At 44.1% G+C, this 27,293-nt stretch overlaps 1 protein-coding gene, 1 long non-coding RNA gene and 5 other non-coding genes across 8 annotated transcripts in view; 4 read left to right on the plus strand and 3 right to left on the minus strand.

Moving 5' to 3' along the window:
* Window positions 1–610: 610 nt before the first annotated feature.
* TRNAR-UCU (transfer RNA arginine (anticodon UCU)) lies at window positions 611–695 on the plus strand. The gene is given in 2 exon segments: window positions 611–647; window positions 660–695. It is a non-coding gene; the product is annotated as a tRNA-Arg (tRNA).
* A 364-nt stretch (window positions 696–1,059) lies between these two features.
* TRNAL-AAG (transfer RNA leucine (anticodon AAG)) lies at window positions 1,060–1,141 on the minus strand. The gene has a single exon. It is a non-coding gene; the product is annotated as a tRNA-Leu (tRNA).
* A 3,611-nt stretch (window positions 1,142–4,752) lies between these two features.
* On the minus strand, window positions 4,753–13,837 carry HES7 (hes family bHLH transcription factor 7). The gene is made up of 4 exons (XM_083185518.1): window positions 13,703–13,837; window positions 11,696–11,791; window positions 9,057–9,144; window positions 4,753–6,716 (listed from the first exon to the last, which is right to left on the minus strand). The coding sequence occupies exons 1-4, from the start codon at window positions 13,742–13,744 to the stop codon at window positions 6,343–6,345; spliced, it is 600 nt and encodes a 199-aa protein (XP_083041644.1). The 5' UTR covers window positions 13,745–13,837; the 3' UTR covers window positions 4,753–6,342.
* A 1,384-nt stretch (window positions 13,838–15,221) lies between these two features.
* TRNAG-GCC (transfer RNA glycine (anticodon GCC)) lies at window positions 15,222–15,292 on the plus strand. The gene has a single exon. It is a non-coding gene; the product is annotated as a tRNA-Gly (tRNA).
* A 226-nt stretch (window positions 15,293–15,518) lies between these two features.
* Window positions 15,519–15,603, minus strand: TRNAR-UCU (transfer RNA arginine (anticodon UCU)). The gene is given in 2 exon segments: window positions 15,519–15,554; window positions 15,567–15,603. It is a non-coding gene; the product is annotated as a tRNA-Arg (tRNA).
* LOC146072845 (uncharacterized) overlaps window positions 15,567–27,293 on the plus strand; it is a 44,343-nt gene continuing 32,616 nt past the window's right edge. Inside the window, exons 1-3 of one of the 2 annotated variants that reach the window (XR_014473245.1) lie at window positions 15,567–15,638; window positions 18,698–18,784; window positions 20,169–20,206. This is a non-coding gene — a long non-coding RNA (uncharacterized LOC146072845). Of the gene's footprint in view, window positions 15,931–18,697; window positions 18,785–20,168; window positions 20,207–27,293 lie in introns of both variants that reach the window. The other variant, XR_014473246.1, reaches the window with a different exon arrangement.
* On the plus strand, window positions 25,480–25,550 carry TRNAG-GCC (transfer RNA glycine (anticodon GCC)). Its single transcript has one exon. It is a non-coding gene; the product is annotated as a tRNA-Gly (tRNA).

The following is a 27,293-nucleotide window of genomic DNA, read 5'->3' on the forward strand; positions in this document are numbered from 1 at the left end:
TTCCAGGAGGGTAGGCAAGTATGGGATAAATTATACTTTATTGCTATAATCGCCATTATATCATGTGTATTGGTAGGGGCCCCCACAAGTTTGTTGTCCAGGGCCCCCCCACAAGTGAATAACCCTGACCTCAACCTCGTTACTTACCTGACACATGAAATTGGTCAACATGGCTAAAGTCGACAGGGTTGGGAGGTCAACACAAGAATTAGGTTGTCAATGGCTAGGTCGGCAGGCAAAAGGTCGACATGAGTTTTTCACATTCTTTTTGAGCCGACATGTGCCGACAGGCGGTATTTCATGCCCTACCATCCAGTACATCGTGGTGGGAGAATAAATTAGTGCGCCAAGTGCAGCAAAGCATCATGGCCGAAGCATGGAGAGGGGAAGTGGTACACTTTAAAAGTGTCCATGTCGACATTCGGGACAAAAAAAGTGAAAAACTTTTGTTGACCTTCAGTGTGTTGACCCAATGACCCATACCTGTGTATATATTACAATTACAGTCTGATTTCAGATACAAGAGGAAATACAATTATGAAATTTTAGACATGCCACAGACAGGATTTGAACCGGTCTTGTAGGACACACAGGCCATTGCCAACACAAGGGCTCTGTGGCGCAATGGATAGTGCATTGGACTTCTAGCTGGTGTGGTAATTCAAAGGTTGTGGGTTCGAGTCCCACCAGAGTCGCTTTTGCCCCATCAACCCCGTTCCTCCAGTTACATGCAAAAGAATTATGGTAATTACATTTACAGTCCGCCTCTGGAAGTCTAGCCAATGATATCACCTTCTTTTTAAACCTGGAGACTTATAACTACAGGCCTGTGTTCCTTGTCACGATACTGCAAGATTTAAGGAGTCCACTATTAAGACTCCCCGGAAAAGCAATAAAATCTGTGTAAGGTGACATTTTATTTATTAATAATTGTGGTTTACGTGAAGACCGGTCTACTTTGCGTGATACGCGGCTGACATATTAAGGTCAAAACCCAGGTTGTCAAAGCAATTTAAGATTACATTTCTACAAAAACGATATTCGGGGGAAAAAAAATTCTGGCAGCGGTGGGATTTGAACCCACGCCTCCGAAGAGACTGGAGCCTTAATCCAGCGCCTTAGACCGCTCGGCCACGCTACCTACCTGCTTAAACTTCTTTTTCTCAACAGAGATCAGTAGTTGGTAATAATATTGTTAATGGCAAGGTTATTTAATAGGCTGCCCTCTAGTTGTGTGGAACTACACGTCTCAGTATGCCCTAATAGCAGAACTGTGTCAGGGCATGCTGGGTTATATAGTTATGTTAAAAAAAAACAAAAACGTGCTGACTATTTCCATGTCGACCTGTATATCTTCTATACCACACCGTTATAAATGACTGGCCTTCGTCTTCCATCAAGAAGTCAACAAGTATGCGCTAAACTAGTTTGTTAACAGTTCCCATCCCGTGAAAATGATGAAATGACATAACCGTAATGTCAGTGCCTGTGGCTGTGCGCACCCTGAACAGGGAACCACTTGAATTGATTCCATCAAATGAAATCTAGCGGCCAATTGAATTCCCCCCACTCTCATAGAGGTGAGGAGCAGCGTTAACCTTTTATTATATAGGATAACTTGCATTATTCTTTCATGCATGTAATACTGTTACATATATACTTTGCTTTACTAAAAAATATGTGCATGTGCTTTCATTCACACCAGTCTCTGCATTACTGGGAGTACATCATGCAATGTCAGGTGGGCCAGATGTACCAAGCTTGGATAGTGAAAAAAATGGAGAGTGATAAAGTACTGGGTACTTGTGTATTATCACGGCGCCCATCGCGATGCGATATCGCGCGATGTTGTACAATGTCATACAATGTTAAAATTGTATGACATTGTATATGGCATACAATGCGATGCGATTAAAAATTGTATAAGTACCCTAATGGGTGCTTACAATGTTAAATGCACCCTCACGCCACCCCCCACTATAAACGTGAACCCGAAGCGTGGCGAGCCCCACGAGGGGACGCGAATACCTGTGAAGCCACGCTTCGGGCTCGGTGGTTCGCCACACTTTATAAAATCAACTCCACGCCGACGTGGATAGTGGGAGTATGAAAAGGTCGTAGGACGCGTACCGCCGCCGCTCGCCATGCGTCGGGTTCACGTTTATAGTGGGGGGTGGCGTGGGGGTGCATTTAACATTGCACCCCCCGACGCGATGGCCCGCCAGTCGAAATCTCGTTGATTAATTATTATTTATTAACAGTTTGTTATGTAGCGCAGCAGATTCCGTTACACTTTACAAAAGGAGACAGTGATACAACAAACAGGGTATTTACAGACAGTCAAAGGGTAGGAGGGCCCTGCTCGCAAACTTACAATCTACTATTGTAAAGCGCAATGGAATCTGCTACGCTATATAAGAAGTTGTAAATAAATAAATCTATAGTAGATAAATATTATGTGCGGCACAGAACATCTACGGAATCGCAATACAATCAGCGATTGGTTCGGCGAGTGGTGGGTGGCGGGTTAGGTTTAGTGGGGGCCAGAACGCAGGTAGCAGTGGAGCGCTCAGCAGTGGCAGCAGAATTTTAAAAAACTATTTAAAACACTGGGTCACCCTCTTAAGGAGAGAGCCTATTAGCAGCCACCTGAATGTGAGGCCTCTGATTGGCTGAGAGCTCTCTGCGATACAGATCGCTGATCTAATCCATAGTAAATGACGGTCATAATTCAAAAGGCAACGTGAAAATATGTTTCTCAAACAGGCTCCTCGAGGAACCCTAGCAGTGCATGTTTTCCATACGTCCCAACATGACCCTCTCCAGGAGGGACACATTGCTCTGTTTCTGCACTTCTGTCTTAATTTATGATTGCCATCACCTGTGTTGAAGCACCGTTCTTACCAATTATCCTGTTCAACACAGATCAAGGTAATCATGCAGTAAGAAGACAGTCCAGAAGCAGGGCATTGTGTCCCTCCTGGAGAGGAACATGTTGGGAGTTATAGTTTTCAAGGTATCCTCTGGAATAGTTAGTACCCACCTGTAGATCTAATGTGCTAGCCAAGTAGCCCACACCAAGAGGCCTGTATTGGGGAAACATATATATTAAGGCAGTGGTCAGGGAACTCGGTCCTCATTACCCCACGCAGTGCATGGGACCTAATAAAATGTGTCTGAGTAATTAGTACACCTGTGCACCTGCTGGGTTACCAGCAAAACATGCACTGTGTGGGGTAATGAGGACCGAGTTCCCTGACCACTGTATTAAGGAAATTTATATAGGGTCCCATTGTAAGCTTGCGAGCAGGGCCCTCCTACTTTTTGACTGTCTGGAAATACCCTGTTTGTTGTATCCTTGCCTCCTATTGTAAAGTGCAATGGAATAAATATATATAGAAATCACAAGGGCTTTGCACTCACTAAACTAACTTATGCTGCGTTCTCATTGCCGCCCCTGCAAAACCCCGGGACCCCATTCATACTGCACCTTAGACCCGGGAAATTCCTGTGTCTGCCTCATTCACACTGCTTCCCCCGGTATGCCTGCCATCAAGTGTGTGTCATCTAAGAGCAGCTTTGATTGGATGTTTAAAAAAGTATCTTGTTCACACTGCCACACACCCGTGTATTACCCAGGGAAAAGCCTGCAAAAAACCTGTGTGTAATTCCCTGGGCATAACACCCGGGAATTTCACAAAGACCCATTCACACTGAGACAGGACACGAGAAATTACTACTTGCCCTGGCAAAAACCCGGGTTTTTGCGGCAGTGAGAACAGGTTATATCAATAATAAACAGTGGAGATTTAGTTCATGTATTGATCAGTGCATTTAAGCCTGCAGCCCCTTTCACGGGACCCCACTTTTGTGCAGGTCCTACACTATTGGTTAAAACAGGGTGCATGAGAGAATGTGACAACTATTTGTGGTCACATTCTCTCATGCACTCTGTTTTAACTAATTTTCATGGCTTATTTCCGTAGGTGCTTTGCAACAGGTATGTTGGTAATTTCCTTGCCTTTAAAAAAGCATAGTCTGCTGTGAGCTTTAGACCAGATAGCATGCCTGGAATCAAACATTAATGTCATAGCTATGTGTATTGTAATAATTTTGAGTAATAGTGTTAGGACCTGCAGAAAAGTGGGGTCCCGTGAAGGGGGCTGCAGGCTTAAATGCATTGATCAATTCATGAACTAAATCTCCACTGTTTATTATTGATAGTTAATTTAGTGGGGGCAGAGCCCCTGTGATTTCTATTTAAACAATGTGGTCACAAACCAAAGGGCACCCCAAAACTAGGAATGGCGAGTGCCGATGTTTAGTTTATAATATATATATATATATATATATATATATATATATATATATATATATATATATATATATATATATATATCTCTGTGGCACCTTATAAATAAGATAAAGTGTAATCACACACACTTACTAGGCCTCCATTACATTGATGCATTATTACAAATACACACTCAGAGACTGGTAAAACATTTTCAAATATTTATTCCAGAACAAAACTCACAGAAATGCTGTATAACAGCAACATAATTTTTACATAGAAAGGGGGAAATATAAAAGAGAGAGAAAAGAGGTTTATGACCTGTACGCACATATGTCTGCTGTGAAACGCGTTGGTATAGTACCTAGTGTTCATTCTAGCACCCGCTATATATTTGAAAACCCATGCAGTTCCTCTTCCCTGCCTGGGGTGTCGCTGTCTGCTGTAGTGCTTCTAGCACAGTGTGGTCTGTATATCAGCACTGATATGCAAACCAGACCTGTGCTAGAAACACCACAGCAGACAGAGACACCCCAGGCAGGGAAGAGGGACTGCATGGGTTTTCAGAGATAGCGGTTGCTAGAATGAAAACTAGTACCGATACAGTATACTGTACTAAAATGTTAAATACAGCGTTCATTTTAGAATTCAATGAACTCTCTATCCTATTTTAACGTGGTTTTGATCCTCAAACCAGCATCTGACCAGCACATTAATAGCAGAGAGGTGCGAGCAGGCCTTAAAAAAAGAGTTTATAGTATATATGCACAACATACAGAGGAATTTATACAGATACTGTATATAAACAAATATATAGACATGACGTGTGTACGTAGGTTTTCAAACAAAACTTACAGTATAGTATGAAGACTTTAAGTCAAACTTTTAACAGACTAATATCACTTTAGATTGTTAGCTCTTTTGGTTTGGGCCCCTTCTACCATGTTTCACATCATTTTAGTTTATTGGCTTGCATCCCGACCCCATCAACGTACAGCGCTAAGTAATAAGTCACTACTTTTATAAATAAAACATAAGATTTCCGGGACAGCCGTAAAAAATGCCCCCGTATACAATTTTCAGTTCATTGGGACGTCACTGAAGCATTTGCCAAAATGTGCCTTCTGCCACACCGACGTTACCAGTTCCTTCCCAATTAATTGGCAAAATTGTGGCCAAGTATTGCTTCAAGCCATAAAACATCTGCATCTATTAGGAGCGAGTTGCAGCTGTTCTTTAAACCTTTGAGTGCCGACATCTGTGAGAGATGCACAAAATATCCACTAAAAAAATGCCAGCATCACTCACATTGGTTATATAAATTTAAATAAAGATTATATTTCTATATAATGTAACATTACAGGTCATTATGTTGGATAAGAATGTTTGCTTGGCAATTTTCACACCTATTTTGACAAATTTGCTTGGCACTCAAAGGCTTAAAACCCACCAAAACCCCCGAAACAGGGCTTCTTTTTTGAACTGCAGTTGGCCATGAAATAATGCCCATTATATAATAATAATAATACTTGTCTACTTTTCATGGTCTGTTTCTGGAAGGTATGAAAATAGGTGGGCGTGATTAGTCTAGGCAGATTGTGTCATTGGGTGGGTCATCTTAGAGTAGGCGGGCAGGTTTACGGTGCTCACACCACGTCCCCACCAATCATGCAGATAGGTAAGCTGCTTTCCAATAGAACTGCCCGCAGGGCTGGAGGCAGTCACCATATTCTGGGAGTCTCCCATACATTCTGTGAGAAAGGGCAATTATATTATTATAATTCTATAATACCTATAGCCTATGACCACCGCACAGAACTAGACACGCAAATCAAAGTTTTGGAAACAGGACCTATTTTTGGAAGTCTTAAAACTACGAAAGCAACTAACCAAATGAGGACACCTCTGCTCAATCAAGAATTTCCAAAACTCTGATCTGCTATTAGCCCTGAGACAGCCCTAGCATAGATAGTCCACTTAGAACGTCCATAGATAATGCTTAGGTTCCACACCGTCTTACGGAGTCAACCAGTCATTCTTTTGTCAACCTATGGCCATGGCCTCCACACAGATGAAGGAGCAATATTATGCTCCATAGGATGAGCTCCAGTATTTCTGGGGCTAGAAGATAACCAGCTTGGTGGACCACTGCTGGTAGGTGAGCACGGGCTTATGTCAACACTGGAGTTCGGGGAAACATGTCCTTCGGAAGACAAGTCTTCCTCTTGCCTGGAAGCTTGGCCGCAAAGGTTCAGCTGCTTTGGAAAACGCAACCTGTGTTGGAGGTGGCTCTGCAGATCGTCCAGGAAGCGGGCCTTGGTGGCTGGACTGATGTCTTGTATGAAATCCTCGGTGCGGTCTAAGCAGTCTCTAAAGCCAGAAAGGTATAACTTTTCTGCCGGAGACACCCATCTTTGCGGATCTGGGGGGAGAGGCAGATGGTGAAAGTTTTAAAAGTAAAATGGTGCTGAGATAGGACATTGTTCAGGACTGCAAAAACGCGTCTTCGCAGGGGGTGGAGATGGGAGGGGCAGGAAAAAAAAACACTTATTCCATCACAGAAGACATTTCGCTTAGTCATTTATACTCTGTACATGGTCACTCATGCAGGACAATTGTACTAATACACACAAGGTCGAAATACACGGGACAATCTCTGTCACACTCATTCAGTGGCCAATCCTTCCTCGCTAGGCTGATATAACCTACCTCTTATGTGATAAGAGGCCACCCCTTTGGTGTACAGGGAAGAGGTACAAAAGAAACAGAAGATCAGATAAATAATCTCATGTACACAGGAAACAGTCTATACATCTTCAACCAGCTGATGACAAGTCCAACATAGTCCAGCAGAGGCCCACAGCCTGTAGCTATATCATCATACATGAAAACTGTTCCACAAGTAATATAACTCCAGAGTTGACCTAAAGAATCATCATTCTAATGGGTGGCAAGCTGTAGATGGACCACTTCTGTCAGTTGGGAGAGGACCATGCAAAGATAACCACCCAACCAGTTTTAGTAGGATCATTATCTGGCATTGAAGCCAATTTTGAGGCATGTGCCCTTCACCGTGGCAAATTAACAGACACCGGCAGCGACATCGCTGCATGTCTGGCCAGAACAAATCAGATGCCTAGTCTCATTCTCTAACCAATTCTAGAAATAGAAGCTACAGTCTAATTGGTTGTTTTGATCGACACCTCTTAATTAGTGGAACAGTGTTCATACCCATCCCTTCCCCATTGTACAGGTATTTATTTTGGAACATTGTAAAAAGTTATTTGTTAGTGCAAAATGGACTATCATTTTCCATTAATAAGGTGAAATGTAAACGATTCATTTATTTTCTGGCCAAATAGCATTTCAATTCCTCTGGCTCTCTTTTCAGAATCAACCAATAAAGTTGATTCTGAAAAGAGAGCCAGAGGAATCGAAATGCTATTTTGCCAGAAAATAAATGAATCGTTTACATTTCACCTTATTAATGGAAAATGATAGTCCATTTCTATCCAATTAGAGGACACTAATATTGTTTTTAAATCGCATTTATAACCTGGGTTGTTGCTGGGTTGAGATGCAGCGTGAAAGCGCCAAACTGGAAAACCCGGGTTGAACCACCGGGCAATTCAACCCAGGTTATAAAAAGATTTACACCTGGGTCACTCTGTATAATGTGTGACCTGGGTCTAGTGTGAAAAAGTCGGACACAGGATCAAAATCCTGGGTCCGATCCAGGATAGCATTCTGAAAGCGCTATTAATTGCACCTAATTTTTTTTCTAACATTTCCCTGTTGTCAGGTGTGTTGTCTTTCCCCCCCCCCCCCATGTGCTTTTCCTGTATTGTGTACCTCCGCAGATTGCACACCCTGCCATCACTGACCTATGCAGTGCACCAAGCTGGTTGCCTCAGATGGTATAGAGTGTTCACTCTAGCACCCGCTATCTTTGAAAACCCATGCAGTTCCTCTTCCCTGCCTGGGGTGTCGCTGGCTGCTGTAGTGCTTCTAGTACAATGTGGTCTGTATATTAGCACTGATATGCAAACCAGACCTGTGCTAGAAACACCACAGCAGACAGCGACACCCCAGGCAGGGAAGAGGAACTGCATGGGTTTTCAAAGATAGCGGGTGCTAAAATAAACACTAGTATCTCTGCGGGCAGGATGTGGATCACGTGGATGTTTCTGTGCAGGGTTTATCATACTACTACACAAGTATTTGCTTTCCCATATCTGCATTGGGTCCTTGTATGGCTCCTACAGTGTAACCTTCATAGTGCACCCACCATGGCTGCCGCATCTGGTGCACTTGTGGTTGGGATGAAAAATACACAGACCTGAGTATACATTGAAATCACCTATTTTTGGTCATTTCTGTTAGGGGTAATCTATTCCACCCAGGGTAATCCTACGCAGAGCGCCTAAAATGGCTGCCGCACCTGGTACCTTGTCAGGGTGAAGTACACAACCCATGGAAGCTATTATCCAAAATGCTGCACCAACCCTGCATTAGGCTTACTGTGTGCTCAAGGGTTTTTTTTCTGTGACTGTACTATCTATATCCTCTGTATTATGTGCATTGTTTATTAATGTCTGTAAAGCGCCTTGAGTCCTGTTGGAGAAAGTTAAATTAAACTTACTTACATTATTTATCCTCAGATTAAATTATTATCAGATCATTAATAGTATGCAAAATAGCTATAGAAATAAACAGAGCATATAAACGAGAACAAAGTCACATTAATGGGTGGGATTTATACCGTGCGCTTTCTCACGGGTCACATTCCAGACGTAAATCACGGCGAGTTCCAAGATCTCAGCTTTCTCCATTTTAGGGTTGCGAAGCTTCTACATAGAAGAAAAGAGGCACATTTCAAGAATAATATAGTAATTGAAGTAACGGCGGCCTACGAAATGTCAGTCTGAGCTCTGACAACACTACAAGTCCCTGCATGCCCTGCCCCAGGTGTCCAAGAAATCTCCCTTCCCAGATCTCCATTTTAATCACTTTAAAGACAAGGCTGCCATTTTGTGGAGGCAAGGCAGCCATTTTGTGACTGAAATAGGAAGCAGCCTAGCAGTGCAATAGATACACAGCTCGGGGAGAGGAAGCCATGTATATATTTTTTCTTATTTGGTAGTCTCAAAGCCCCGACTACATTACAATTACATAAGAGTAACATATGTACCCTATTACCCAATACTGTGAGTAATAATAGTCCTCTTATTTATAGTACTATACTCCCAATGGGACAAGTGGATCTTAGTCAGAACTCCACTGGGTTTTAAAATAAAAAATGTCAAAAATAACAGTAGACTTGACACTTATTTAGACCAAATTACAATAATAAATTGTGGGCCAGATGCACTAAGCTTTAAAAGTGAGAAAACGGAGAGTGATAAACAGCCAGCCAATCAGCTCCTACCTGCCATGTCACAGATTGTGTTTGAAAAATGTCAGTTATCACTCTCCATTTTATCACTTTTGAAGATTAGTGCATCTGGCCCGGCATCTTTTACTTATTGTGTGATTATTGAATGGAAGCGTCAGCCATTTTTTTTTGCTGAGATCTTCTGAGGTAAAAAGCAGGCTGTGTAAATGGGTCACGCCGTGTCCCTTTACCTTTCGGGTCGCCGGGTGCACGCACCCATGCCGGCGTGGGGGGGGGGGGGGGGAGGCAGAGATGGGCGGGGGCGCCGGGCTGCCCCATTGCCATATGGGAACGCCCAGCATTCCATGAGCTTTCCCATGAGAACGCTGGGCGTTCTCATGGTAATGAAGCAGTGACGCCAGCCAATCAGCTCCTACCTGTCATGTCACAGACTGTGTTTTAAAAATGTCAGGCAGGAGCTGATTGGCTGGCTGTATATCACTCTCCATTTTATCACTTTGAAGCTTAGAGAATTTGGACCATAATATGATTGGTTGCTATAGGAAACATCCCATATTCAATAGAAATCACTTCTTAGTAAATGTGTATATTTGAGGTATAAGTGAGTTTTATATAATATAACTTGGGTAGAATTAAGGGGCCGGTTCAGACAGGTCCAAATTAAACCCCGCCCCCCGATGTTTTTTGCTCTGTGCCTGCATGGTCGCCCCGTGTTTCATGTGCGTGCCCACAAAAATAGTGGGCGGACCCCAGCGAACCTGCCTGCTCGGCGGCAGGCAGTCGGATGACGTCACATGACATCAGTGCCCGCCTCCAATTCGCAGAAGACTGGGCAGCTTAATAGTAAGTCCTAGCTTTTACTTTCACTGCGAACAGAGGTAAAATCATTCAATGGCGAGTAACCATCAAATTATTTTTCCTCTGTACAGGCGCTTGTGAGCTCGCAGCAAATATACGCAGCCTAGTGAGCGGGCCTGAATTACCCCCCCCCTAAGTGTTTCACAATACCAGCTTATCTGAACCATAAGCGATTTCCAGCTGCCCCATGCCCCCCCCCCCCCCCCCAGCCTGGGCACTCGCACACAGCGGCTGCACATGCCCATAGAAACCAATGTGCAGTTGCGATCGGTCGGACCGATTCAATCTGAATAACCCTCATTAGGTACATGGCCCAGTCACTTATACCATGAATGTACATATCACCTGGTTTGCACTAGAGGGCGCCCTTGTCTCTTTTTATATTGCACTTATTTGTAATTGGTCACGGTTTACTGAAGTCGGATGCCATCCATACAGGAAGAGGAACCTAGTTCCGAAATACTGCCCTATTTGATGGTATTTCGCATAGCTGACATTACAGCTAAAAGTTTGTTTGGTCAATAAAACATTGTAATTTCTACATGGGGTAGAGACTCTGAAATATGGCAGCAGAAGGCGAGCAACCTACTAAAATCTTCATAAACAAACACCACTCTCCCGGCAAACACACAGCAAGGTGTGTAAATATATTAATAACAAGGGAAGAGAAGAAAGACTGTTATGTACGCGACGCACTGTTAGGACAAGACAAATTAATAAAATGTAACCTTTAATTGTTTATTTTAAGATTTGCGACATATAAAAACAATTGCCAAGGAGGCAAAGAGGAAGAAACAAAGTGTTTTTAAAAAAGGGGATATAGATCCTCTCAAATTGAACCCCAATGTCCTGTTCCCAGTGTAATTGCTAGATTAGGTGCGTGTTGCTGTATATCTTACAGTGTGTACCCACTCATGAAATGAACCCCCCCCCCTCTTTGTGTAAATATATTAGTCTGCAAGGCAGATGTGAGAAGCCTGCGGTTCTCCAAGCCGTTGTGGGACTACAAGTGTCAGCGTCGGTCTGGCCAGAGTGTGCTGGGACTTGTAGTTCAACAACAGGTTGCCTTAGGATCTTTGCGAGCACTCTGCTGAACATGTCCTGAGTATGTGCTGAGTATTACTACTCCAGGGACACCCGATACTAACCTGATTTCCAGTCAGCTTTAGAAGCAGGACCCTCATTTCGTCCAGGCTCTGGTTAATCCGGTCTCTTCTCTGCTTTTCCACCACCGGCTTTAAGATCTAGGGACGACAAAGATCAATGAACGTCACCAATGTGGACACCTTCCACCATCCCTGGTCCAGTCTCATGCGATCAATCGGTTAGAACAGGGACAGGAAACCATCGGCCCTCCAGCTGTTGTTGAGCTGCACATCCCAGCATGCTCTGCTACAGTTTTGCTCTATGGCAATACTAAAACTGTTGCAGGGCATGCTGGGATGTGTAGTTCAACAACATCTGGAGGGCCGAAGGTTCCCAATCCTTGGGTTAGAAGTACAAGAGAGGGTAAACACAGTGTAGGCAAAGCTAGGCCCCTATTTGCATTGATTTTCTACCGCCGGTTATTGGGGTAACTGGTACTGCCACAATATATTCAACTAACAAAAATAATATTTAATAAATATATATATTTTTATATAAAGCACTTTATGCTAATAAAATGTCCTGCTATAGACAGGCAGAAGGGATTTGGTGGAACATGCACTGCGGCCATGATAATTAAATAGGACTCTGGCCCTTATTCTGGTTCACTCGCAAAGGCAAATTCCTTCTCAAATGGACAAAAACATGTGCACTGCAGGTGGGGTTGATGTTACTTGTGCAGAGAGAGTTAGATTTGGGTGGGGTTTTACTTCAAAGTGAGATCTATATTGCAGTGTAAAAATAAAGCAGCCAGTATTTACCCTGCACAGAAACAAAATAACTCACCCAAATTTAACTCCCTCTGCACATGTTACAACTGCCCCCCCTGCAGTGCACATGGTTTTGTCCATTTGAGAAGGAATTTGCGAGTGAACCAGAATAATGGCCTATGTTTTAAAGCAGGGACGGGAAACCTTTTGCTCTCCAGCTGTTGTTAAACTACAGATCCCAGCATGCCCTGCTTCAATTTTGCCATGTTAGAACTGTAACGGGCATGCTGGGATATGCAGTTTAACAGCTGGAAGGCCAAAGGTTCCTTATCCCTGTTTTAAAGGGAATTGGCCAATGGATTGTAAGCTCTCTAGTATAGACTATGGGGAAATGTATATATTAAGGCATTTGCTAGTGGCCAATGAGGTAGCAATAAATCCTGATTTACAGTCATCGCCCATAAAGTATGTAGCATGTCCGATAATGTGCGTCATATATGAAGCATGCCTCATAACATGCCCGATCTGTGGCACTGAATAATTCCAGTATCCGATCGCTACCACCAAATGCCACCATTGCTGTAAATATACCACAAAGGCAGAAGATCTGATGCTATCCCCAAAGGACAAGTATCCCATATAGTGTATTATACACATTCTGCAAAATGGTATCAATTATATTGCAATATTCTTATAATAGGGATTATCCAGTCAGTGATGATCAAGATGCACCGGACATGGGCAATTTACAGGAGACAACACACAGAGAGTTTAATAATAAGAGATCGGGGTGTAAGTATTGCTAAGGGGATATCTAGAGCAGGGGGGTAGACTGCACCTGATACATAAAACAAGAGGGGGAAGCTATGTTTTACCCCAGGTGGTTATGGGGGTAAGAATCCCATAAGCATAGTCCCATTAGAGTCCCCAGCTGTTCCATTCAGGACCCTCACTCAGTAGATTGGAGCATGGTTGGTCTGGCTGCACAATTGCACCCTTACCCCGGGGAGCTCCCACTCAGAGCAAGCGCTCCAAGCTCCGGGGTGTGCTGCAGAGACGTTCCGGCGTTCCGGACAATTGCGGTTGTTACCGATCTCAGCAAAACGTTCTGCTCCCCACTTCGTGCACTTTCGCAGCCACATGGGATACATTGCAAACTTAGATAATTGTAGTTCTATGTAGTATATAAGACTTGTATTAATATATTACATACAGACACCCAGAACAGTAGTAGTGTAGTTACTTACTACATAGAGAAGACCCCCAGCTGCAAATAGGCTGCAGGGGGGAAGCTCTTACCTTGCGGGATGGGAAAGTGTCGGCACACTCCATGTCCAGCATATCCGCAGACACTGTAGCTACAGCAGTAATATTACAATCAGTCACTCTGAGCTCGCCGAGGCTGGGACTAGGTTTAAATCCCCAGTCCCTGACCCCGCCCATCGGGCACTTCAAAGCCCTGGACACGCCCCTGTCCCCAGTGCACCAGCCCCCACTCTCCCCCCACCCACACACACGCCAGCCCTCCCTGAACCTTGTCTGAGTGACACCTGGCGGACTGCCGTTTGGTGACATGACCATTGGCCTGAATTAAGCCTGGCACGTGTGTCTCTTGGGTCACTGGGACAGTTAGCATGGCATGGGGATGTGTAATAGGGAGAGCTGGATCAGAGAACGGAGCAGGGGTCAGGGGGCATCCCAGGGCTGAGTGGGGTTAGGTGGGGGTCAGGGGGGAATCCCACGGGGCATATATAATAGGGGGCAGAGGGGCATTCCAGATATAAGTGGGGGCAGGGGCAGAGGGACATACAAGGTATAAGTGGGGTCTGGGGGCATTCCAGATTTAAGTGGGGTCAGTCGGCATAACAGAGGGGCATACCAGATATAAGTGGGGGCAGATATAATTGAGGGCAAAGGGGCATTCCAGAGATAAGTGGGGGCAGAGGGACATACGAGATATAAGTGGGGTCAGAGGGGCATACCAGAGATAAGTGGGGTCAGGGAGCATTCCAGATATAAGTGGGGGAAGATATAAGTGGGGGCAGAGGGGCATACCAGAGATAAGTGGGGCAGAGGGGCATACCAGAGATAAGTGCGGGCAGAGGGGCATACCAGAAAAAAGTGGGGAAATATATAATTGGGGGCAGAGGGGCATTCCAGATATAACTGGGGCAGAGGGGCATACCAGATATAAGTGGGGGCAGGGGGCATTCCAGAGATAAGTGGGGGAAGAAGATATAGTTGGGACAAAGGAATATAACAAAGGGGGGATGTGGCAAACATACTGTAGTTGGGGACACATCGCAGGGATAGGCGGGCAGATGTAGGTAAAAGCAGACGGACATCCCAGGAATAAGTGGGGGCAGATATAGTTGGGGGGGGGGGGGGGGGCAGAGGGACATCCCAGACATAAGTGTAGTGGGGGCAGACATAGTTGGGGGGCAAAACATAGGTGGGGATCAAAGACACATCCCATGGATAAGTGGGGGCAGATACGCTGTAGGCTAGGGCCAGTGGGACATCCCAAGCATAAGTGGGGGCAGATAAAGGTTATGGGCAGAGGGTCATCCTAGAGATAAACAGGCTCAGACATAGGTGGTGGCCTGGGGGGTCATCATAGAGATAACAGTGACAGAATCATAGTGGGTGATAGAGGTAAGAATGAGGGTGGAGATCGGAGAATATGGGGTGAGGTGGAGTAGTCTCTGCAGCATGATTATAGCACCGGGTGATGCAGTGAGTGGAGGGGAGCCAGGCAGGCACTGGAGGCACCAGGTAACTCTCTGTCTGCCCCACTGCAGATTGTGATCCTATGTGAGCATTGGTGGTTCAGTGGTAGAATTCTCGCCTGCCACGCGGGAGGCCCGGGTTCGATTCCCGGCCAATGCAGCAGTGTTTTTTTTTTTTTCCTTCTACCCTTTATCTTTTCAGACACCGATATCTACAAAGCTCCGAGCTGACATCAGTGTAATGATCTTTTTTTACACAACTCCTCCCCGCTGCATCGCCTATGTATAGCGTTACCTGCTGTGATGAGCGCAGTGATATAATATAAGCTGGAAAATATATTTATAAATAGAAAATAAAATAATACTAGAAGAAAAAGAAAAAAAAACGACTCTGGTGGGACTCGAACCCACAACCTTTGAATGCCTACAGCAGCTAGAAGTCCAATGCGCTATCCATTGCGCCACAGAGCCACGTGTTGATCTATGGCTGCAGCGTGTCTCTAGAGGTGAGCGCCGCCGCTGCTGTGTCCTGTGTGTACGCCGCCGGCTGCCGTGTCTGTCACTGTGTAGTGTGTATGTACTGGGCGTGTGCCCGGGTGTGAGCAGGAGGCGGGCGGCGCCTGCGATCCATCATCATCATCACACGTCCTGCGCCCGGGGGGAGAAGGCGGGAAACCAGCAGCGGGAGACCCCCCATCGTTAGCACAATAGCAGCCGCATCTCCCGTCCCGCGCTCCTGCGGCTCGTGTGCGGTCGCCCTGTAGTTACTGTCATAGGCGGATGCCTATAGGACGACAAGTATTCTATCTATATTGTGCTGTATATGGTCTGCTACTACCTAACCTCACATTATTATTGTATGTGCAGTGTTCTCTCATATAACTACGTACACTGCGCTGTATACATCTCATTACGTCACGTTACCTGTGTATGTGCTGTGTTCCCTCATATAACTGTACACTGCTCTGTATACACTTTATTACGTCACAGGTATAGGCATGTGCTGTTACCTCATATAACTACATAAACTGCTCTGTATACACTTCATTACGTCACATAGGTATATGCATGTGCTGTGTTACCTCATAACTACATACACTGTCCTGTATACACTTTATTACGTCACAGGTATAGGCATGTGCTGTGTTCCCTCATATAACTACATACACTGTGTGCTTTATATGCCCGTATACCCATACTTTGTTACCCTATATAAGTACATACTATATTATCTCATAATGTATGCACCTCATATTCTTACATTCCATATGTATGTATGTTATTCCCTCAGAACTACATACACTGTAAATGCCCCATTACCTCACATATGTACGTACTTTGTTACCTCATATAACTACATACACTGCACTGTAAATGCCTCATTACCTCACAGTACTCATGTACTTTATTACCTGATATAGGGGCCCATTTACTATAGGACCGCATATGCAATGCGATCTGGGCAAGATATACTACCCAGAATTGCATTGCAATATGTGATCCTTTTAGCTAAATGTGTGCCCCTGCAGAAGCATGGTCAGGGGTTCCAAAAGGAGCCCATCCCTGCAATCTGCTTGGCACATGCATGGTCGGGACTGACCTCCCTGCTGTGCACTGCCCCACTGGCAGTGCAGTCTGTGGCCCATAGGCTACAATGGGCTATTGCCATCTCAGAATGGCGGTAGTTCAGGTACCTGATGCAATACTGGCCGATATTGATATATTGGTCAGCATCGCATCACCCATAGAAACCTATGGGGGATGCGACTGGTGGCGATGCAGCAGGGATTGGAGATTCCTGCTGTGGTTACTCCGTGATACATTGGGGGGAGGGTACTTAATATCTGTGGCTAAGCCCCTGAAAACAGGTGTTTTCATGGGAGTTAGCTAAAATATTTCATAGTAAATGGGCCCCATAACAACATTTGCTGCACTGTATATGCCTCATTGCCTCACATTACATATGTATGTACTTTATTACCTCATATAACTATGTACACTGCCCTGTATATGCCTCATTATCTCACATTACATATGTATGTACTTTATTACCTCATATAACTACATACACTGCACTGTATATGCCTCATTACCTCACATTACATACATATGTACTTTATTACCTCATATAACTATATACACTGCACTGTATATGCCTCATTACCTCACATTACATATGTACGTACTTTATTACCTCACATTACGTATGTATGTACTTTATTACCCTATATAACTACATACACTGCACAGTGTATGCCTCATTACCTCATATTACTTATGTACATACTTTATTACCTCACATTACGTATGTATGTACTTTGTTACCTCATATAACTACATACACTGCACTGTATATGCCTCATTACCTCACATTACATACATATGTACTTTATTACCTCATATAACTATATACACTGCACTGTATATGCCTCATTACCTCACATTACATATGTACGTACTTTATTACCTCACATTACGTATGTATGTACTTTATTACCCTATATAACTACATACACTGCACAGTGTATGCCTCATTACCTCATATTACTTATGTACATACTTTATTACCTCACATTACGTATGTATGTACTTTGTTACCTCATATAACTACATACACTGCACTGTATATGCCTCATTACCTCACATTACATATGTACGTACTTTATTACCTCACATAACTACATACACTGCCATGTATATGCCTCATTACCCTACATTACATATGTATGTACGTTATTACCTCACATTACGTATGTATGTATATATTACCTCATATAACTACGTACACTGCACATTGTATGCCTCATTACCTTACATTACATATGTATGTACGTTATTACCTCACATTACGTATGTATGTACTTTATTACCCCATATAACTACATATACTGCACAGTGTATGCCTCATTACCTCACAATACATATGTATGTACGTTATTACCTCACATTACGTATGTATGTACCTTATTACCCTATATAACTACATACACTGCGCAGTGTATGCCTCATTACCTCACATTACATATGTATGTATGTTATTACCTCACATTACGTATATGTATGTACCTTATTACCCTATATAACTACATACACTGCGCAGTGTATGCCTCATTACCTCCCATTACATATGTATGTACGTTATTACCTCACATTACGTATATGTATGTACCTTATTACCCTATATAACTACATACACTGCGCAGTGTATGCCTCATTACCTCACATTACGTATATGTATGTACCTTATTACCCTATATAAATACATACACTGCGCAGTGTATGCCTCATTACCTCGCATTACATATGTATGTACGTTATTACCTCACATTACGTATGTATGTACTTTATTACCCTATATAACTACATACACTGCACAGTGTATGCCTCATTACCTCATATTACTTATGTACATACTTTATTACCTCACATTACGTATGTATGTACTTTGTTACCTCATATAACTACATAATTTGATCCTGGAGGACCTGTTCTACATCTCGTAATTAGACCGAGCCTGATTGCAGATGTTTCTGCTATACGTTGACCTCCGCCTCTTTCCTTCTAGTCAGGGAAGTGGGATATTGACGGGAAACTGTACAGAGTCACTTCTTGAGGACATTTGTTAGAGATCAAAGCTGGCTGAGACATGCTGGTGAGTATAGTCATTGTTAGGCACACTTCCAGACACAAGTTGTCCTAAGTCTGTTGTCAACAATCTGTTGGTTGGTCATTAACAAGTACATGTTAATATCACCCTGTGCCCTGGGAAAGAGTCTCTTCTAGCATTCACATACCCAGTGTTTTATAGTCAATTCCTTGCATCCCTTGGATCTACAGTAGCATTAGTCCTTTGTTACTTCACTTCAAGATAATGACCCAGTGCAGTAGTTTGATCCAGTAGAGGGACGTTTCAGGAGATTGAGGCGCATTGACAAATTGGGCGCTAATATGGCGCCCAGATCGCATTGCAAAAGCAATGTATGGTAAATGGGCCCAATAGTATGCTGAGAAAAGCTGCAGAGGGTTTAAGAGGCGGTAGTATTAAAAAAAATAATCTATACAAGCACAATAGCACTGGAGAAATATGTTTGTGCAAAGCAGATAAATCGGGTTCAAAATATTTTAAATATTTATTTAGTTATTTATATTACTCCTACATATTCCGTTGTGCTTTACAATTAGGGACAGAACGGTAATAAAGCACAGACGTAAGAGGGCTCTGCTTACAATCTAGTTGCGGCTTGTACTTGGAGATGTGGTGTAACACTCAAGTTCTGCAAAATGTGTTTTATATGATCGTTATTCAAATGAAACCATTTCTACTGTGTGGCAAATTATCTAATCCTACGAGAGTGATAAAGGGGAGAGAAGTAAACCATCAACCAATCAGTTTATACCTGTCATTTTTTTAAACACAACCTGTAACATGGCAGTTAGGAACTGATTGGTTGGTGGCTTTTTCCACTTTAAATGTGGTTGGCCTGAGAGTCAAAGGACAGAATCTCGGTCAATTTGGGTCATACACCTGGGAGTGTTGATCCAGTAGTTGGGAAGTGACTATCTCTGCGTGTGGGTACTGCCTACCTATATTCCTGGTTTTGATCATATCAAATGGACCAGGCAAACAATGCAATGTTGTTGGATATATATCAGAGTGTGGCCAGTTTTAAAAGATAGAAACAGAACCTTTCTTAAAATGGCTCTAAAAGTATGCTGTAGGAAACTTCCCATCCTCTAGGCCTCCTGAGCACGTGTCTACATGGTCTTCCTTGTACAGTAGTTTCTTTGATGTGTTGCACACACTTGTAGTTAACACACCCCTGACAAATCCTTTTGTTCTGGTCACACTTGACTGAACACCAAGGAGGTATGCCCACAATGGAGAGGTGAGAGGAACCTAATTCACATGTAATCGTCTGCTTGCCTCATGAGATTTTATTACAAGCAAAGAAGTGTGCTGGTCCAAACCTGCTTCAACAGCTGGCCAGCCTGACATTTCATTATAATCCCTTGTTTTTATTGTTCTACACTTTTAGGGATGCCGGATAACGTACCGAAAGTCGATATCCCGATGGTTAGTATACCGAAATTGGAATCCCGAGTGTTCAAATGCCCCATTGACTGGGGCTATTCTCCCTCGTGGGAGTCCACCTGTGGCAAGCGCAGTGAACCCCCAAGGGGCTTCTTTTGCTCACCCCCCTGTCGCTTGCTCCCTGTTGGAGTACAGGCAGTTGGGATTCCGATGTCCATTGGAATCTCGACTGTCGGGCCGTCATACCACACCCCTTTATAGGAGGTGGATGGAGCTAGAGGAGTCTGGCATTAGGATACCATAACCTATGGTAAGTTGCTATATGATGTTCGAAAACATGCAATAAAAAAAATTATATTGCTTGTTTGCTAGAATAAATGGTACTTGTGTAGTTTCACGGCGCCACCGCGCGCACAGTCTGTGTTTGAAACTTGGCAGCTTGCCAGACTCTTGGTTTACTGTGTGCGTGCCGCTCTAGCTGCTCTCAGCGCAACGCGTGCCTGCTTTACATATGTAATCTACGTTATCAGCGTAGCGCTGGCAGCAGCAGAGCGTGCTGCCCAGCGCTGACAGGTCACTGTGGTACTTGTAGTTCCACAGTGAAATAGACAGTCCTGCACACCGCTGACAACGGTTCATGTAAACTCGGCACACCGCTAACGTACGGGGCTTCTAAACTAGACACCCCTAAAGACGCTAAAGCGTCTAAATCCAGACTCCCTGCACCCCGACACACGCTAAAATTTAAATGCTAAAGCGTCTAAATCCAGACTCCCTGGAAACCGCTAAGAAGGGGGCATCTACATAGGGGTGCACTGTGCAAAACACTCTTAAACCTGTTCACAATGACACTAGTTGACATAACAGCTGTCGACCTTGTTAATTCCACTATCCACGCCACCCCGAAGCATGGCGAGCGGACGCGGTACGCGTCCGACCAACCTTTTCATACCCCCACTATCCACGTCGGCGTGGAGTTGATTTAATAAAGTGTGGCGAGCGGACGCGTATACCTGTTAAGTGCGGGGCTCGGTGGCTCGCTGCGCTCGCCACACTTTATGAAATCAACTCCACGCCGACGTGGATAGTGGGGGTATGAAAAGGTCGGTCTGTGCTCGCGACCCTTTGCCACTGTGCTTATTCCAAAGCCAGTGCGACTGAACAGCGATAGTGCATGCACAGAGCAGTTATTCACGGTGATTGATAGGTATTCAACATTTGGGAGAGGTAACAGAGCTGGGGAGGATAGAAGAATGTTGACTATTGCCATGTCGACCTTTTGTCTTTGTTGACCTTGTGCATGTCAACAAAGACATCGGTATCGGTGTAGTACATTACATAGGGGTTTATTCTAGTTCATTCTTTCTGACAAAATCCTTCTTAGATGGACAAAACCATGTGCACTGCAGGGGGGAAGATGTAACATGTGCAGAGAGAATTAGATTTGGGTGAGTTATTTTGTTTCTGTGCAGGGAAAATACTGACTGCATGATTTTACACTTCAATATAGATCTCACTTTGAAGAAAAACCCCACCCAAATCTAATTCTCTCTGCACAAGTTACATCTGCCCCACCCGCAGTGCACATGGTTTTGTCCATCTAAGAAGGATTTTGTCAGAAAGAATGGACTAGAATAAGGGGGGTATTCAATGTCTTTCGAGCTCCTTATTTTTGTCGAGCTTTGTTGTTTTCTCGACGAGAGGTTGGTTATTTATGAGGTCGCCTATTCATTGTCTAGTTTTCTCGACTTGTCGAGCAGAGCTCACCTGATTTGGTTTTCGGTTTGCTCGACTGTCGAGTTGAACATAACTCGACTTGTCGAGTTATTTTGGGTAAAATCTGTCGAGATATTTCCTGCAGCCTATTCAATGTCAAAGAATTCACCTGACCTCAACTGTTTGAAATCACTCTTCCCTCAAATTTAACTCGACAATTATTTCTGTCGTGACAAGGGAGTTTCTCTTGTTGCATGTTCACAAATTGTGTTAAATGTATATGCAGGATTGTACTAATGTTTGTAGTGCTTATCTTGACTTCTGTCTTTGTGATATTTTGCTAAATATTCCTCTTTTGATTAACTTTACATTTGCTGCATGTTTATATGGTATGCTTTAACCCATTATTCCATTGTCAGCATCAGTTTTCAGCTTGTATTATTACGCATTTGTTTAAATTATTCCATTTGGCATATAAGAAGTATTATCTTTTTTTCTGCTCACCTTTCATGTTCACTGTGCTGCATTTTGCCCATTGAAAGTCTTCTGTATACATGTCTATTTATGTCTACTTCTGGTTTGATCAAACACCTATGTTTAGGACTCTTGTATCCATGCTGGGGCAGAATTACTCAGGATACAATGTTTGTTTGTTGCCATTCTTTTGTTTACTTCTACAATGCAATGCATTGCAATTTACCTCAGAGCTCTCATTCCTGTACTGAGACTTCAGGGAGACACCAGCATTGTGCAGTCTGCTGATTTGGAAATGGTTTTTATAGGAGAATTTTCATTTTTAACAAGATATCTACTTTTATATAATGGACTATAAAAATGAAGCCTATCTCTGACAATTGCCACTTTCCTCTCTAGGGGAGAACTCGACTTGTCGAGCAGATGAGAACTCGACTTGTCGAGCTAAATTTTCAGTTAGCAAAATGAGAAAAACAAATGCAAATGCTCGACAATTCGGACTGTTACTGGTGGGATTGAAATTACAGTTTGAATAGGCGAGAACTCGACTTGTCGAGCTAAATATTCATGTCGAGCAAAACGAGAAAAACAAATGCTCGACAATTCGGACTGTCACTGGTGGGATTGAATACCCCCCTAAACCCCATAGTGAGATAATAAGGTGTTTTTTGGCACTGTAGTTGCTGTGCTATGATCCTGGGCAGTTAAGTGGAATCTACAGTATTTAGGGCTTGTGCTGTCACTTATGCCCCTTTCAGACCGCACTTTAAAAACGGTATATTGCCGTTTTTTTTACCGTTTTAAAACGGTAATGTGTGCGGTCTGAAAGGTGCAGGACCACTTAACCGGTTAGAAAAAAACGTTTTTTCTAACCGGTTAAAATGCAGGGTCCTACCCGTTTCAGAACCGGTATTTTAGGCTCAAAATCGGTTCTGAAACGGTATTTAGGACCCAGCCAATGAGCTGGGTCCTAAATTCAGCACAGTGAATACTTAATGAGCGCTCATTAAGTATTCACAGCACTGGAGCCCCCGCGCGCGCGTGTCGACGCCCCCCCGTGTCGACTTACCCCGTGCCGGTATCTCCGTTGTGGTTCCCGGCACTGCAGCTCCGTATGCTCGGAAAGCACTTATGAAAAAAGTGTCTTTCAGAAAATGGCTGCCCCCATACGAAAGACAGTTTTTTTAAACAGGGTTTCCTATGGGGCAGCCATTTTCTGGAAGACACTTTTTTCATAAGTGCTTTCCGAGCATACTGAGCTGCAGTGCCGGGATCCACAACGGAGGTACCGGCACGGGGTAAGTCGACACGGGGGGGGGGGGGGGGGTCGACATGCGCGGGGGCGTCGACATGCGCGGGGGCGTCGACACGCGCGAGGGGGGGGGGAGCTGCACGGAGGGGAGGGCTGAAGGCTGCACTGGCTTTGACCCTGTATTTGGAAAGTTTCCAAAAACGGGTCTGCCAGTGTCAAAAATCGGCACTTAAACGGTAATATACCGTTTAAGTGCTGCGGTGTGAAAGGGGTTTTATCTGGCAGACCCGTTTTTGGAAACGTTTCCAAATACAGGGTCAAAGCCAGAGATGCGGTCTGAAAGCAGCATAAACCACTGGTTCTTCAGCCGTAGCCGGACTGTGGGAAACCAGCCACGTGCTGAAGGATCTGATGATGGGAGAACAAACTCTTTAAAGGTGTCAGATAGCAAAAGGCAACTGGGCAATTGTGGCACAATGGTTTTATATCTCCCCTGGACACACTTCTCCTTAATGGCCTCATCCTAAAACAAAAGGGACACAAGCTCAGCATTTGACATCCCCTTGCTAATGTCACACTCCACCCCGGGAAATGCTCAGCTCCATAGCTCTCAGACACAGGGAATGTTAAAGGCCAAATTTGGTTTCTCACAACTTTACTTCAAGTGTTAACTTACCGTGTTTTTAGGGATTGTTGGGGAGCAGAAAGGATATAAGCTAAGGACTCAACTGTCCATTATACAAGCCGTAGATGTGGTAGACGTGTCAGTTTGCTACGTGCTATGGAGCTGATTCAGAAGTGGGCCCAGGCGCATCTGTGCCTGCATCTTTTGGCAGTCGACCATCTGCAACTTTATCTAAATGCCACTACAGAGTCATTCCATGGTGTACAGCCGTGTATCTGAACGTACAAATCGTGACATGCCCACTACATAGATGCTGAAATGGGTCACACCGTCAACCTTGTACCAGCCTATAACAGGCTAAGTCTCTCCGAGTATGACCTCCTATATGAGAAGTTCAGCATCTGTGTACAGAGCTTCTTTCAGCGTCATGCCCGGCCGTGACACTCCCATAGTATGCCTGGAAGATGGACCATCACCGTGCGGGCGCTAAGCCACCTCATGGTCACCAACCAGGGATGCCCAATACATTTTCAACACATTTCTGGTATTGTGCACCACAATCACAACTCCGACTCTCCTCCAACTGTGCAGTGCATCATGGTGACCCGAGAGTTATTACTTTCCGGTTCTTCACATTAAATCAGCATTGAAATGTAGCGGAATACTTGTAGACAATATAAAGCACATTTATAGGTAGCATATATCTCTTTGGAAATTGTGCCCGATTCAAAGAGCAAAAAAACATTGCAGCATCTGTGCCATCAATGGTGGTGAACCATCAGATCTCTGCCATCTGTGGTCAATCGCCCTCCTTACCGGGCCACATTGCAGGATAGTCAACAGAGCATATGAATCTGGATCAAATATCACCTCCATCCTTCAAGGTATTCATCAGTTCTAGGTTTTAAACAAGGAGGTTCAGGTTTTTACTCCTTGCTATAGAAACTATGGCCCTCATTCACATGGGTTTGGAGTGACTGAGCACGTGGACCCCGATTAGTGTATAGCATCCCATCATATTTCTCGCTTCGCTTGACATGTTTTGGGACCTGTTCCGCTACACTCGGCACACTTTACCATTCCAAATCGAAGTCCATGTGTATGATAAAGTATGGGGAAAAAAAAAACCTCAAAAACTCATGTGGACTATTACATGTGTCCACTTTTTAGTCGTGTCGACCTAGATATGGCCTTTTAGCCACCTGGGGACCGAATCACTACTGCATCTGAAGAAAGTTCATTATGTGAGCATTGGTGGTTCAGTGGTAGAATTCTCGCCTGCCACGCGGGAGGCCCGGGTTCGATTCCCGGCCAATGCAGCAGCATCTTTTTGTTTTTTCTATCTTTTTTATTATTTTTGCCATTTTTGACTTCTGCTATTTACTACTAATGTGCATGCTTTTATTAAAATATTTCATTTAATCTTATAATAAATGCAAACTGCAAAGTAAGTACACTGCACAGTGGAATAAGAAATGCTGCCACATCATCAGTTCCTCCAGCTGAGCTTTTCCTTACAGCAGAGCAACATGTATTAGAAGAGTTCCGGAGCTAAGATCAACTAACTGCTAGAAAAGTCACTTAAGACAACACACTTCAGGTATCCTGCACCTCAATCGCAACTCCGACTCTGTATCCGTGCTATCAGGATGCATACGTGGTGCGACATAGACGCATCTCATCCAGCTTTCAGCAGTTAGATTCAATTTCTTCACATTAAATCAGCATCCCTAATTACTTTGTAGACAATATAAAGCACCATTGTAGGTAGCATATATCTCTTCGCAGTATACACAAGGAAAGAAAAAGTGTGTCGTGGTCTAGGAGAAATAATGATACTCTTTAATTGGGTAATTTTTTAAAAACTGCGAAATATATAAAAAAAAATACAATAAATGACAATTTATCTCTTTGAATACTGAGCCCGATTCAGACCTGTTTACATGGCTGCGAATTCCCACAGCGGCCAATGATCAACATACTGCGCATGCATCGCGGCGGCTGTGATGACTGGTGCCCAGTGTAGAAATTATGTGACGGTGAGCGGCTTCCGACGGGATTTGGAAATATTCCCTCGGTGCGAAGAGATGTGCAGCTGTACACATCCATTTGTACAGTGAGCACATTCATTCGCAAGGCGGATTGAGACCTGCTCACTGGGCTGTGAGTGTTCAGAGCCCAGCAAGCATGTAAACGGTGCCCTGCCAAATGCAGGCCCACCGCCCCTGTGCACGGCTGCGAACGTGTACACGGGGAGAAAATCATTCACCATCAAATTTATTTTTCCCCGATGACATCAACAGCCCTCCCTCTTAATGCCCGGGGAATGCCTGCGTTTTCTGTGGCACTGCCAGAAAACCCTGTCGGCGCGCTGCCAAATGCCCGCAGGGTGTCAATCATAACTCTCGGGTCACCTCTGCCTTCAGGCGGATGGCTCTGTTTGGCCTCTTTCCTGTTCCCTAAAAATCTTCCACAGCAGCCTTGAATTAGGACCATTCAGACAATTTCTGTATATTTAGGGTTAAATATTTCGGTACTTATGTAGTATCTGGGCTGCCGATTTCTAAATCGGGTACATCGCATCGCATCGCATGTGACCATCGGATGCAATGCGATGCGATGACCCGATTTTTCCATAGGAATCAATGTTAAAATGGACTGAGTCCATTTTAACATGGAATTCAATGGGAAAAAGGGGTCCTTTTCATACCCCTACTATCCAAGTGGGCATGGAGTTGGATATAAACCTGTGGCGAGCGTAGCGAGCCACCGAGCCCGAAGCGTAGCGAGCCCCGCGAGGGGACACAGAATACCGTCCCCTCGCGGGGCTCGCCACGCTTCGGGCTCGGTGGCTCGCTGCGCTCGCCACAGGTTTATATCCAACTCCATGCCCACTTGGATAGTAGGGGTATGAAAAGGACCCCTTTTTCCCATTGAATTCCATGTTAAAATGGACTCAGTCCATTTTAACATTGATTCCTATGGAAAAATCGGGTCATCGCATCCGATGGTCGCATGCGATGCGATATCGCATCGCATCTGATTGTATGCCTTAACTTAAG

Source organism: Crinia signifera, chromosome 4, assembly GCF_055691185.1.
Source record: "Crinia signifera chromosome 4, ASM5569118v1, whole genome shotgun sequence".
NCBI classification, from domain to species: Eukaryota; Metazoa; Chordata; class Amphibia; order Anura; family Myobatrachidae; genus Crinia; species Crinia signifera.

Excerpts from the sequence above, each read along its gene's own strand:
- HES7 (XM_083185518.1), bottom strand. The coding sequence starts at position 13,744 with ATGCTGGACATGGAGTGTGCCGACACTTTCCCATCCCGCAAG. Across the intron at positions 11,792-13,702 it reads ACACTTTCCCATCCCGCAAG|ATCTTAAAGCCGGTGGTGGA; the intron begins GTAAGAGCTTCC and ends TGTCGTCCCTAG. Across the intron at positions 9,145-11,695 it reads TAAAGCTGACTGGAAATCAG|AAGCTTCGCAACCCTAAAAT; the intron begins GTTAGTATCGGG and ends TCTTCTATGTAG.